Raw genomic sequence first — 12988 nt, 5'->3', positions numbered from 1 at the left:
ATAAGATCTATAGGCATACCACAAATGTTAGATTTCAAATGTTTAATGATTGTATTGTATTAGCCCTTGTTCACTAAGGTAAAAATCTAGCTTTTATTGCTGTCGGAGTTTAGCCATCTGGCGCTTAGCTCCTGGTAGGGTCATCCATGTTAGTTAGGTTAAGGGGGAGGTTCTAGACAGATAGCAATCCAACCAAGACCTCAGTGGTGGAGTTGGTGGAAGATGATGACACATCACAATGGCAGGGAAGGTGGAGGAGGGCTGCAGCAGTTAAGAGTTCCTAGTCATCTTGCATTCCATACCAGTGGATCCTAACCCTGGTTCATAAGGTATCATGTGGTGATGGCCATGAATCAACCTCTCCTCATTAAACAAAGTCATGCACAGGCATTTTCCATTAAGGGAATCCATCCTAAATAGACAACCACTTAGAAGAACATACTCGACTCAAGTGATTACACTACTGCTACTATTTCCCCATTTATTTAAACGTATCAATATTGGCCCTGTAACGTTCTCCTTCGGGTGTAACGAAACGCCGAATTTAACGTCCGGATAAACCACAGCCAATGCAAACCAGATCGCAGTAAGATTAACCATTTACTGTTCACTCTTCACATTAACATATGGTGAAAACTGTTGATAAAACAATACAAGATTGATACAGTATTTGTTCCTTCCTTAATATCACATTTCAAGTGCAAATACTTGCAAAGGTGACTATAACTACATTACACTAAGGTGCAGTATACAGGGAGAGTTTACCTGCTCCATTGACTACTTTAAATACACTTCCATGCAAACTATCCGCGACTCTTTAACTAACGAAAGCATAAACATTATCTACCGTCGTTACCTCTAACAGGATCAGCATTAACATCTTAGTTCAATATATCGATTATCTATTAACTTACAGCGTTGCTCTCACTGTGATTTCTCATGCCTGCAAAACTGCTTGTGCTCAGGTGAGCCTCGTGGAAAGCCCCCACCCTCGCGCTAATTTCAAACCGGTGTTTTCCCACAAGACGCGGCGAAACCGGATGTGACGTCATCGCATGCCGATATATTTTACATGCAATGAATACACTTTAAACACTTCTAATTCTAACTAGAAAATACTATTGAATGAATTACTAAGCGAAAATATTATAAACTAAATAACTGTCGTAAAGACAGCACACTCCCCGCTTGACCTTCGTAAGGTCACAATGAGCAGAGTACAAAACTTAGTCTCTTAATCAGTCATTGGGTAGAAGTAGAATAACTTCTGTAACTGGCCTTTGGTAAATTTTCACATCGCCTTGGTCGGTAGTCTTCAATTCGATCTTCCTGACATGTCCATCCTCGCTAGGGAATGTAGCAGTGATTCTGGCCATTGGCCAGCTGTTGCGGGTGATCTGCTTGTCCCTGAGCAGGACTAGGTCTCCGACTTGAAGATTCCTTCGGGGTTCTGTCCACTTTTGTCTCTGTTGCAACGAGTGTAGATATTTCTGTCTCCAGCGGGACCAAAACTGATTTGCCAGAGCCTGGACTTGTCTCCATTGCTTTGTGTACAAATCCTTGTCTGAGAAGTCTCCTGGTGGAGGAGGTGCTCCTGCCTTCTGCGTAAGGAGCGTTGATGGCGAAAGTATAAAGGGGTTTTCTGGGTCAGAAGACACAGGTAGGAATGATTGTGCGTTTATAATGGCTGTGACCTCTGCCATTAGGGTGCACAGTACCTCGTGGGCCAATCGGGTGCGTTGCTGCATCTCGGGTTTCCTTTTCCGGGTTTTCCGTAAGGACGTGAACCGTTTGACTGCCTGCTCTTTGTTATCTGGTGAGCGCTGGCGTGGTTCTCTGATTGGCAATGGGGCAACCCCATTATTTGCTTCATCTCTGAAGACCTTGGTGTCTTTGGTTTTTAAAGAAATGGTATCTTGAGCTGATTGTGCAAGTTTGTTGTCATACTTCGTTAGAGCGAAGACTGACTGGCCCAGCGACTCGTCGCTTGCCTCGCGCTTGTTAACGCCTTGTTGTGCTTCCTTGATGCACGGGACACTCGGGCAGGGTTGAAAGATTGAATGGCGGCCACTCTCTAGCACATTGGTCTTGAGTGTGTTAACCATCGGTTTGTGTACGTCACCGAGACACACCTCTCCTATCACCACCCAGCCCAGATCCAGACGTTGCGCGAAGGGGGCGTTGAGTGGTCCATTGATCTGCTGCCTAACCTTGTGTACCTGGATAACATCTCTTCCTAATAGCAGGAGTATTTCCGCTTTCGGATCCAGTTCTGGGATGTGTTTGGCGATGTGGTGGAGATGCGGCTGGTGTAGCACCGCACTTGGTGTCGGGATCCCAGCGCGGTTATTCATGATTTCATTGCACTCTAAGAGCGGAGGGAGACAGATGACGACTTTACCATCCAGGGACTCGATCTGGATGCCTTCTGCCTTCCTTCCTTGGGTTTCCATGTTGCCTGAGCAAGTTTTGAGGTAGTATGGGAACCGCTCACTCTCAATGTTGAACAATTTAAAGAACTCTGGACTGACTAGTGAACGATTGCTCTGATCGTCCAGAATCACATAGGCTTTGATGGCCTTGTCTTTGGCTCCTTTAGGGTACACCTTAGTGAGGCAGATCTTGGAACAAGAACGACTTGACTGAGCTTGACCGCAAACTTCTGTACAGTTCGTGCTGACAGCTATTGACCTAGAGTGAGCCTCTCCCTCCCCGCCGTCCTGTTGTGGGGGTGAAGGAGCGCTCTCGGTTTGTGGTGACAGGTCGGGATGCATGGCCTCGACGTGATCTGGGCTGCCACATTCCGGACACTTCACGGCGATCGTACACTCTCTGGCGAGGTGAGAGGTTGAGGAACAGCATCTAAAACATATTCTTTTCTCCTTGAGAAGAGCCGTCCTCTCTTCAAGGGGTTTTTCCCTAAACATTCTGCATGCTTTCAGGGGGTGAGGTTTGTTATGCAATGGACAATACTTGCCAGGGTCGTTGTTAGTCGTAAGGGCTTCGGTCTTGAGCACTGACACGGGTTTATCAATGTTGAAAACATTCGAAACGGATCTGCCTGGCTTGGTGTAAATCGAACTGCTTCCTGGACCTACAAGGCTAGGGTCGTTTCGCCTCTTCGCCTCCTTGCACACAAACCTAGTGAGGTGCTTAAAGGGAGGAAATCGACCATCGTGGTCTTCCTTGTACTCTGAGGCAACAGTCAGCCACTTGTCCTGCAGCCCAAATGGAAGTTTGTCCACAATTGGTCTAATCCCGGATGGAGTATCTAGGAATACTAGACCAGCTGAATAGCCATCTTCTTTGGCGCCTTGGATCTCCATGAGTAAATCTCCGAATTCTCTTAACTTAAAGTGATCTTTGGCTGACACCTTAGGAAAGTTTTCCAGACGTCGATATAGCGCCCCTTCAATAATGTCGGGGGCCCCATATCTCTCCCAAAGTCTCTCCCACGCTTCGCTTAAGGCTAGCTCAGGTTTGTTGATGTACACTGAACGCATGCGTCTCACCTGGTCGCGTGATTCTTTCCCCAGCCATTTCGCCATAAGGTCCAACCTTTGGGTTGCACTGAGCTGGACCCCGTCAATCACGTTGGTGAATGTGGAGAGCCAAGCGCGGTAATTTTCGGGTTTATCGTCAAACTGGTACAGTCCCGAAGTGACGAGATCCCGTCGTGCTAAATACTGCAGCGTGGGATCTGCGGCAAGCGGCATGCGGGCTGGAGAAGTACGTTGGCGCCTATATGACTGAGAACGCACGTTTCTCATGGAATTTGCCATCCTGGATTCAACCTCCGCGTCTCTTCGCATCGAACTTTGTAACTTTGGTGTCAAAGTATATCGGTTGTCAGCTCTTTCATTCTTGACTTCATCGCGGGGCCGCGAGGGTAAATTCTCTTCCTCGTAGCTGGGGAAGTTATCGAATAGGTATGGAGAGGGGAGACGAGCCTGCCTGTCTGCTTGATATTGTACATAGTCGCTCGTGCGTTCCAGTCTGGTCCTTTCTAAAGCAGAACTTGTTTCGGTCAGATCACGCGACCCTTCAGCTTCTTCTATGTACTCTGCTTCCACCATGGCAGCTTCTCCTTCTCCTTCCAGCTGCAGCACTTGCAACTCTGTCGATATTTTTGCCATTTCCAACTGGGTTTCGGCTTCTCTGGCGGCCTTTTCGGCTTCTTTGGTGGCCAGTTTCATTTTCAAAACTGCTTCTTGTTTGGCGTAATGCAGTCGCACCTTGGCGGCTTCTGCCTTGGCTCTTGCCTGTGTGGACTTACTTGATGTCGTTCTACTGCCCTTGTCGCTGGGCGCCATCGACTTGATCCCGGATCGAGCTGACATTGCAGCACTTGGAACACCTGATAACGCCCGGGTGGGCTTACTTGATGTCGGTTTACCGCCCTTGTCGCTGGGCGGCGTCGACTTGATGCTGGATTGAGCTGACATTGCAGCACTTGAAACACCTGATAATGCCGCTTTTTCACTGTCACGTTCTCCTTCGGGTGTAACGAAACGCCGAATTTAACGTCCGGATAAACCACAGCCAATGCAAACCAGATCGCAGTAAGATTAACCATTTACTGTTCACTCTTCACATTAACATATGGTGAAAACTGTTGATAAAACAATACAAGATTGATACAGTATTTGTTCCTTCCTTAATATCACATTTCAAGTGCAAATACTTGCAAAGGTGACTATAACTACATTACACTAAGGTGCAGTATACAGGGAGAGTTTACCTGCTCCATTGACTACTTTAAATACACTTCCATGCAAACTATCCGCGACTCTTTAACTAACGAAAGCATAAACATTATCTACCGTCGTTACCTCTAACAGGATCAGCATTAACATCTTAGTTCAATATATCGATTATCTATTAACTTACAGCGTTGCTCTCACTGTGATTTCTCATGCCTGCAAAACTGCTTGTGCTCAGGTGAGCCTCGTGGAAAGCCCCCACCCTCGCGCTAATTTCAAACCGGTGTTTTCCCACAAGACGCGGCGAAACCGGATGTGACGTCATCGCATGCCGATATATTTTACATGCAATGAATACACTTTAAACACTTCTAATTCTAACTAGAAAATACTATTGAATGAATTACTAAGCGAAAATATTATAAACTAAATAACTGTCGTAAAGACAGCACAGGCCCCTTTTTTAAAAAAAGGGGGTGAGAGTTGAGCGATTGGGAAAGGGGAGACAAATGGTGAAATGGTTATGCTAAGCATTTTGAAACTTACAGCTGTATATTTTTTCGGCATTCCTCATGTTTTGAGATTCATTACCTTGCTCGTATTGAGTAGCAGAATGATTTCTGAAGCTAGGATTTGGTTTCAAGATTGGAAATTACTTCAATGTAGATTTATTTGTGTTATGATCCCAGCCCCCTCCTTTGTGAGAATCGCAAGAGCACTAGTTGGGGGGGGGGGGGGGTCAGTAGACCCAGGAAGTGGGAGAGAGAGAGACGTGCTGAATAGACACAGGAAGTGGGAGAGAGAGAGGGACGTGCCAAATACCGCGTTCCACCGGGATGCAAAATAAGGCAACATTGACTATTGTCTCATGGAGACCACGTGTAAAGCCCTCGGGCAAAGTGGGCTGGTTGAGAGAGAGAGATTGCATCATCCCAACCTGATTGACACCTGCGACCCCGTGAGGAAGTATAAAGGAGGTTCTGGGGGGGGACAACCCCTTCAGACCACCAAGAAGACACGACAGCGATCCCGTTGTAGCGGGAAGCCATTTTGAAGAAAGCCACTTGTGTTCTGTTTCTCCTTTGCCTGGAGAGCAGGTGGCTGATAACACCGAAAAGGACTTCGAACTAACAACGGGGAACCAACGCTCCCCTGATTCAACGGAGTGCTTCATAAAGACCCGGGCAAGTCTTCCTTTTCTCACCAATCTCTCTCTCTCTGTCGCAACATGTGAAACCCAGCGATTCCCAAAAAGCTGAAGACTTCTGAGTGACTTTTATATTTCCAACGGACCATATATTAACCCCTAGACACCAGTAGAGCTCATTGCTTAATGATGAACATTACTATACCCGCGCTTTAGATTGAGTATTGACGATGTGCATTATCTGAATGTTTGTATTAACCTTACTTTTGTGCCCCTTTATAAATAAAAACGTTTCAAAATAGTGCCATCAGACTTCAACGGACCTCTCTATCTTTGCTGGTAAGTGATCCAGTTACGGGATACGTAACATTTGCCACTGACAGCACAAACAATAGGTTAGTTCCAGAGATTAGAGACCAATTTAGCCATCCTTCATCTTACCTTCAGCATTGTTGGATTGAGCTGTAGAATTGTTATTTTTCCTTGTAGTTTAACATTCCTATGCATGTTTGTGTTTTTTATATAATCACCTGTATACATGCAATTGTTCAGTGAGTTACAGTTTCCATTGTATTTTTCTGGAAACTTATTGGTTTCAGTGGCAGGTGTCACATTACTTGAATCTGCATATTTAATTAGAATCAGTGGTCTGGTATAGGAAAACTTTTTTTCTTCCTTGGGCTCTCTTGTTCTTACCCACTGTCTCTCTTTGTTCAGTCTCATTGCTCATGCTCCTTCTCCCTTCATCTTTGTTCTAACACTTAAATAAAACAATCTTAAGCAACACGTTTTGTGCCTCATTCATAACTTGCAACGAACGTTTGGATCCCCAAAGCATCAGGATTTAACAGTATTTTCTTTCTCCTGGGTTTATCTAGCTTCTCCTTTGGTTATGCTAACTGCCTTAGATAACAAGCTGCATCATCTTGAGGTATAGGAGTTCCTTCTGAATTATAGATTACATCTGGTGACAAGACTACTGACTTATTTTCTTTCACAAGAACCTCTGGAATTCTCTCAAAAAAATTAATGGTTTCATTTGAGATATTGGGCACGGTGAAGAAAGTCTGCATCCTGGGAGATTTTGATGCAAAGCATAGTTCTGAAAAGAATAGTGATTCCAAGCTTGTGAAGTTTGTTTCCCAATAATTTCCGCAGTGTAATTGGGTCAGAAACACACATCCACATATTCATCAATATGTTTGAGTTCCTTAACAATATTCAAGGTTATTTTTACTTTAAGTAATTTTCAGCAGATGGAGTTGTTAGCTTTCAGTGAAATTCATTTCTTGTAGAATGAATCTGCATTATTTCTCTGTCCTCAGAGATTGTTTTAATTCAGAGATTCTCTGAATGAGGCATTTGAGATGTATGAAAATTGATTATTTTCATCTTCTGCAGGTTGAACTGGCTCTCTGGGATACAGCAGGACAGGAAGATTATGATCGACTTAGGCCTCTTTCCTATCCAGATACAGATGTTATTCTAATGTGTTTTTCAATTGATAGCCCTGACAGTTTAGGTAAGACTTCTGTACTTATGTTGCAAAAAAAAATTGTACCGTTCCAGCCGTTGAATTAAATATATTCATCTACAGCCCGAAATACTTTTGCTTTTGTTAGTTTTGATATATCATTTGTGTTAGAAATCACATATGAGTAATTTCAACAAATAAAATTAAGGCTATCTAAATGTAAGAAAGAAATATGTGTGCCGTATTTTCTTAAGCTTTTATAATTTAAAAAAATTTATAAACCTTTATACCTCTCAGGTTTTTAAAATTGCCAGGAAATAGACATTGTTTATTTCCTTGTAATATAATCTGTGAGATTGATGTGATAACGTCCTACATTCCCATTATGATTTATATGATGTCATTGGCTTTAATTCTCCTGTTACATTCATTCCAGAGATTTTTTTAGGAGTATTTGTTCTTTGGTAATGTGAGGTTCTTCCTTAATTCTCCTGTTACATTCATTCCAGAGATTGTTTAGGAGTGATTTTTTTTCTATGGCATTGCTGTGGTTATTACTTCCATGGTGTTTGTTTGAGAGAATTATTTTGGAATTGATTGCTGGTATCAGAATCAGGTTTAATATCACTGGCATATGTCGTGAGATTTGTTGTAATGCAGCAACAGTATGTTGCAATGCATAATAAGAACTGTAAATTACAGTAAGTGCACACACGTTATATAGATTATAATTAAGTAGTAAGGAAAAAAAAGGAAATTTAGTGAGGCAGAGTTCATAGGTTCAGTGTCCATTTAGAAATCTGATAGTAGAGGGGAAGAAGCTGTTCCTGAATCACTGAGTGTGTATCTTCAGAATTCTGTTCCTCCTTCCTAATGGTAGCAGTGAGAAGAGGACATGTCCTGGGTGATGGGGATCCTTAATGACGGATGCCACCTTTCTGAGGCATTGTTTCTTGAAGAAGTCCTGGATGCTGGGGAGGCTAGTGCCCAGGATGGAACTGACCGAGTTCACAACTTTCTGCAGCTTATTTCAAACATGTACAGTGGCTCCTCCATATCAGATAGTGATGCAGCCAGTTAGTATGCTCTCCATTGTACAATAGGTAATGAAGACAGTGGGTGTCTTCGCTGTGAGAAGTGCAAAATCATTGGGCCAGATTGTTCTCTATCCAAACTCTGAACCCTGCACTTGACCCATGGCAATACTGCCCACACAAATTACCACTGCCTAGTCATAGCAGATGTTTGTAGTAAGCACAAGGTTGTGATTGTGGGAGATTTTAATTTTCCACACATAGACTGGGATGCCCATTCTGTAAACGGGCTGGATGGTTTGGAGTTTGTAAAATGTGTGCAGGATAGTTTTTTGCAGCAATACATAGAGAAGGGGCAGTGTTGGATCTCCTGTTAGGGAATGAGATAGGTCAGGTGATGGAGGTTTGTGTTGGGGAGCACTTCAGGTCCAGTGATCACAATGCCATTAGTTTCAATATAATTATAGAGAAGGATAGGACTGGACCCAGGGTTGAGATTTTTGATTGGAGAAAGGCTAACTTTGAGGAGATGTGAAAGGATTTAGAAGGAGTGGATTGGGACAATTTGTTTTATGGGAAGGATGTAATAGAGAAATGGAGGTCATTTAAAGGTGAAATTTTGAGAGTACAGAATCTTTATGTTCCTGTTAGGTTGAAAGGAAAGGTTAAAAGTTTGAGAGAGCCATGGTTCTCAAGGGATATTGGAAACTTGGTTTGGAAAAAGAGAGATATCTACAATAAATAGCAGCAGCATGGAGTAAATGAGGTGATCGAGGAATATAAAGAATGTAAAAAGAATCTTAAGAAAGAAATTAGAAAAGCTAAAAGAAGATATGAAATTGATTTGGCAAGTAAGGTGAAAATAAATCCGAAGGGTTTCTACAGTTATATTGATAGCAAAAGGATAGTGAGGGATAAAATTGGTCGCTTAGAGAATCAGAGTGGACAGCTATATGTGGAGCCAAAAGAGATGGGGGAGATTTTGAACAATTTCTTCGCTTCAGTATTCACTAAGGAGAAGGATATTGGATTGTGTAAGGTAGGGGAAACAAGTAAGGTAGTTATGGAAACTATTATGATTAAAGAAGAGGAAGTACTGGGGCTTTTAAAGAATATAAAAGTGGATAAGTCTCCGGGTCCTGACAGGATATTCCCTTGGACTTTGAGGGAAGTTAGTGTAAAAATAGCAGGGTCTCTGACAGAAATATTTCAAATGTCATTAGAAACGGGGATGTTGCCGGAGGATTGGCGTATTGCTCACATGGTTCCATTGTTTAAAAAGGGTTCTCAGAGTAAACCTAGCAATTATCTAAGAGTAAGTTTGATGTCAGTGGTGGGTAAATTAATGGGAAGTATTCTTAGTAGATATATATATAATTATATCGATAGACAGGGTCTGATTAGGAACAATCAACATGGATTTGTGCATGGAAGGTCATCTTTGACAAATCTTATTGAATTTTTTGAAGAGGTTACTAGGAAAGTTGACAAGGGTAAAGCAATGGATGTTGTCTATATGGACTTAAGTAAGGCCTTTGACAAGGTTCCACACAGAAGGTTAGTTAGGAAGGTTCAATTGTTAGGTATTAATATTGAAGTAGTAAAATGGATTCAACAATGGCTGGATGGGAGATGCCAGAGAGCAGTGGTGAATAACTGCTGGTCAGGTTGGAGGCCGGTGACTAGTGGTGTGCCTCAGGGATCTGTACTGGGTCCAATGTTGTTTGTCATATACATTAATGATCTGGATGATGGGGTGGTAAATTGGATTAGTAAGTAGGCAGATGATACTAAGATAGGTGGCGTTGTGGATAATGAAGTAGGTTTTCAAAGTTTGCAGAGAGATCAGAGCATTGACTATAGGAGTTGGGATGTATTGTTAAAATTGTACAAGGCATTGGTGAGGCCAAATTTGGAGTATTGCGTACATTTCTGGTCACCGAATTATAGGAAAGATATCAACAAAATAGAGAGAGTACAGAGGAGATTTACCAGATTGTTACCTGGGTTTCAGCACGTAAGTTACAGAGGAAGGTTGAACGAGTTAGGCCTTTATTCTTTGGAGTGTAGAAGGTTGAGGGGGGACTTGATAGAGGTATTTAAAATTATGAGGGGGATAGATAAGAGTTGACATGGATAGGCTTTTTCCATATTGAGAGAAGGGGAGATTCATACAAGAGGACATGATTTGAGAGTTTAAGGGGCAAACGTTTATGGGTAACACAAGGGAGGACTTTACTCAGAGAGTGGTGGCTGTGTGGAACAAGCTTCCAGTAGAAGTGGTAGAGGCAGGTTCAATTTTGTCACTTAAAAAAAATTGGATAGGTATATGGACAGGTAAAGAACGGAGGGTTTTGGGCCGAGTGCTGGTTGGTGGGACTAGGTGAGAGTAAGTGTTTGGCACAGACTAGAAGGGCTGAGATGGCCCGTTTCCATGCTGTAATTGTTATATATGGTTATATATCACTATTCCCCCCCAGGCTGTATGGACATATCCTAAACCTTGCCAACAGCATTGATCATACATTGCTTATCTTGTCAAGGGCTAGTTTCTAGGTGCACACAAACAGCTGAATTATTGTTACTTTTTGGATTTTTAAACTTTTAACAGTAATTCAGAACAATAATTAATGAAGGGGGAACAGAAACCTTAGCTAAACTTGTCTCTTTAACCAGGAGGTTGGTGACCTTAACGAATGGAGCTATTGTAGATATATCAGCTGACATAAAGCTGATGGGTTTGGTATAAAGTGTATCTGGCTCCTCAGCTCTGTATGTTACTTCATGTCCTGCTTGAAGTAACTTACAGAATTACTGCAAGTTTTTTACACAGAGGGTTGTGAGTGCCTGGAATGATTTGCCAGGGATGGTGGTGCAGGCTAAAACATTAGGGGTATTTAAGAGCCCCTTGAACAGGCACATGGATGAAAGAAAAATGGAGGGTTATGGGGTAGTGTGGGTTTAGTATCTTTTTAAAAGATTATATGGGTCGGCACAACATGGAGGGCTGAAGGGCCTGTACTGTGCTGTAGTGTTCTATGGTTCTATATGAGGTGATTCTGTGTAACTGCTGCTTTGTCAGTGGAGTTGGACTACAACCCTATTGCATTTGAAAATAAGGCAGAGAACTCTTGGAAAGCACATTATCACGGAAGTACAGGTTTTTGAATGTACAAGAAGAGAGTTCATATTGTAGGTTAAGTCAGACAGTAAAGCAGAAGATTTTCTGGCTTTTCTACATTATGACGATGAACTAAGCTGGGCCAAAATTAATGTTTAATGATGAACACTGCATTCTTGGAAGGCTTGGGTAAGGATTCCAAAGAGTTTCACTAGAATAGCTACAGATGAGGAACAACAGAATATGATAGTGGAAGAGAGTTGTACTTTTGACAATTAGAACAGAGGTGGCTTGATCTATGATGAAGGATTTGAAGAAAACAAATTTTAGTTATGGAGACAGCACGGATGTAGTTGCTCATTAAAAGAGGTGATGTGATATGAGAGAACATTTTTTGAGTAATTAGAATCTGAAATGCAATGCTTCAAAATTCAGATTAAAATTATTGTCGAAGTATGTACTTGTTTGTTACTAAATACTCCCTTGAGACACATTTTCTTGTAGACATTTACAAGGAAAATATACAATAGAATTTTACAAAAAACTATTATGAACAAATACTGAATGTGCAAATAAAAAGAATACTAAGAACATGAGTTGTAAGGAGTCTTTGAAACTCAATACCCCCAATATAGGAAACAGACTCTCCACACCCACTCTATCTAGTCTTTTCAATATTTGGTAGGTTTCAATGAGATCCCTCTACATTCTTCTAAATTCCAGAGAGTACAAGCCCAAAGTTGCCAAGTGCTCCTCATATTTAATCCCTTCATTCCCGGAATTATCCTCATGAACCTCCTCTGGACTCTCTCCAATGACAATATATCCTTTCTAAGATACGGGGCCCAAAATTGTTGACAATACTCTTAAGTGCGGCCTGACTAATGTCTCCTAAAGCCTCAGCATTATCTCCTTGTTCTCATATTCTGTTCCCCTTTGAAATAAGTGCCAACATTGCATTTGTCGTCTTTACCGCAGACTCAACCTGTAAATTACCCTTCTGGCAGTCTTGCACAAGGACTCCTAAGTCTCTCTACGGTTCTAATGTTTGAACCTTCTCTCCATTTAGATAATATTCCTTTTACCAATATGCATAAATGCATTATCATACATTTCCCAACACTGTATTCCATCAGCCATGTTCTTGCCCATTCTTCCAATTTGTCGAAGTCCTACTGCAATCACATTGCTTCCTCAGCACTACCTGCTCCTCCACCTATCTTCGTAACATTTGCTAACTTTGCACAAAGCCATCAATTCCATTATCTAAATCACTGACAAACTGTTTCCGGTGACGTCATCGTTGAGAATGGCAGCTTAAGTCACTAGCTCCTCCGGAAAAACATGTATTAAGCCCCATTTACCCATCAAATGTATTTTTCAAAAAATATTTGAACTGAAAAGAAGGGCATGAATGGGGAGAAGAAATGGAAATTAAAAAAGCGACACTGCGGAGCCTGCGTCCGAGAGGAGTGCTGCGAGCGGCTCTCCTACCCGACCGTGTGCTAG

The 12988-nt window shown here is 42.2% G+C and overlaps 2 protein-coding genes across 4 annotated transcripts in view; one reads left to right on the top strand and one right to left on the bottom strand.

Moving 5' to 3' along the window:
• Positions 1-12988, top strand: part of LOC132377996 (transforming protein RhoA) — a 123947-nt gene that overhangs the window by 81897 nt on the left and 29062 nt on the right. For all 3 annotated transcript variants that reach the window (XM_059944569.1, XM_059944567.1, XM_059944568.1), the window contains one exon: positions 7252-7372. In XM_059944569.1, the coding sequence (XP_059800552.1) occupies positions 7252-7372 (121 nt within the window). The remainder of the gene's footprint in view (positions 1-7251; positions 7373-12988) is intronic.
• Positions 2-7232, bottom strand: LOC132377994 (uncharacterized). Its single transcript, XM_059944563.1, has 2 exons — positions 4891-7232; positions 2-4612 (listed from the first exon to the last, which is right to left on the bottom strand). Exon 2 carries the CDS (start codon positions 4443-4445, stop codon positions 1239-1241), a length of 3207 nt encoding a protein of 1068 aa, XP_059800546.1. The 5' UTR covers positions 4446-4612; positions 4891-7232; the 3' UTR covers positions 2-1238.

This window comes from Hypanus sabinus, chromosome 19 (genome assembly GCF_030144855.1).
Source record: "Hypanus sabinus isolate sHypSab1 chromosome 19, sHypSab1.hap1, whole genome shotgun sequence".
NCBI classification, from domain to species: Eukaryota; Metazoa; Chordata; class Chondrichthyes; order Myliobatiformes; family Dasyatidae; genus Hypanus; species Hypanus sabinus.
This window is presented reverse-complemented; position numbering and strand designations above follow the sequence as displayed.

What these genes read in the sequence shown, in the direction of transcription:
- LOC132377994 (XM_059944563.1), bottom strand. Translation starts at nt 4,445, where the DNA reads ATGTCAGCTCAATCCAGCATCAAGTCGACGCCGCCCAGCGACAAGGGC.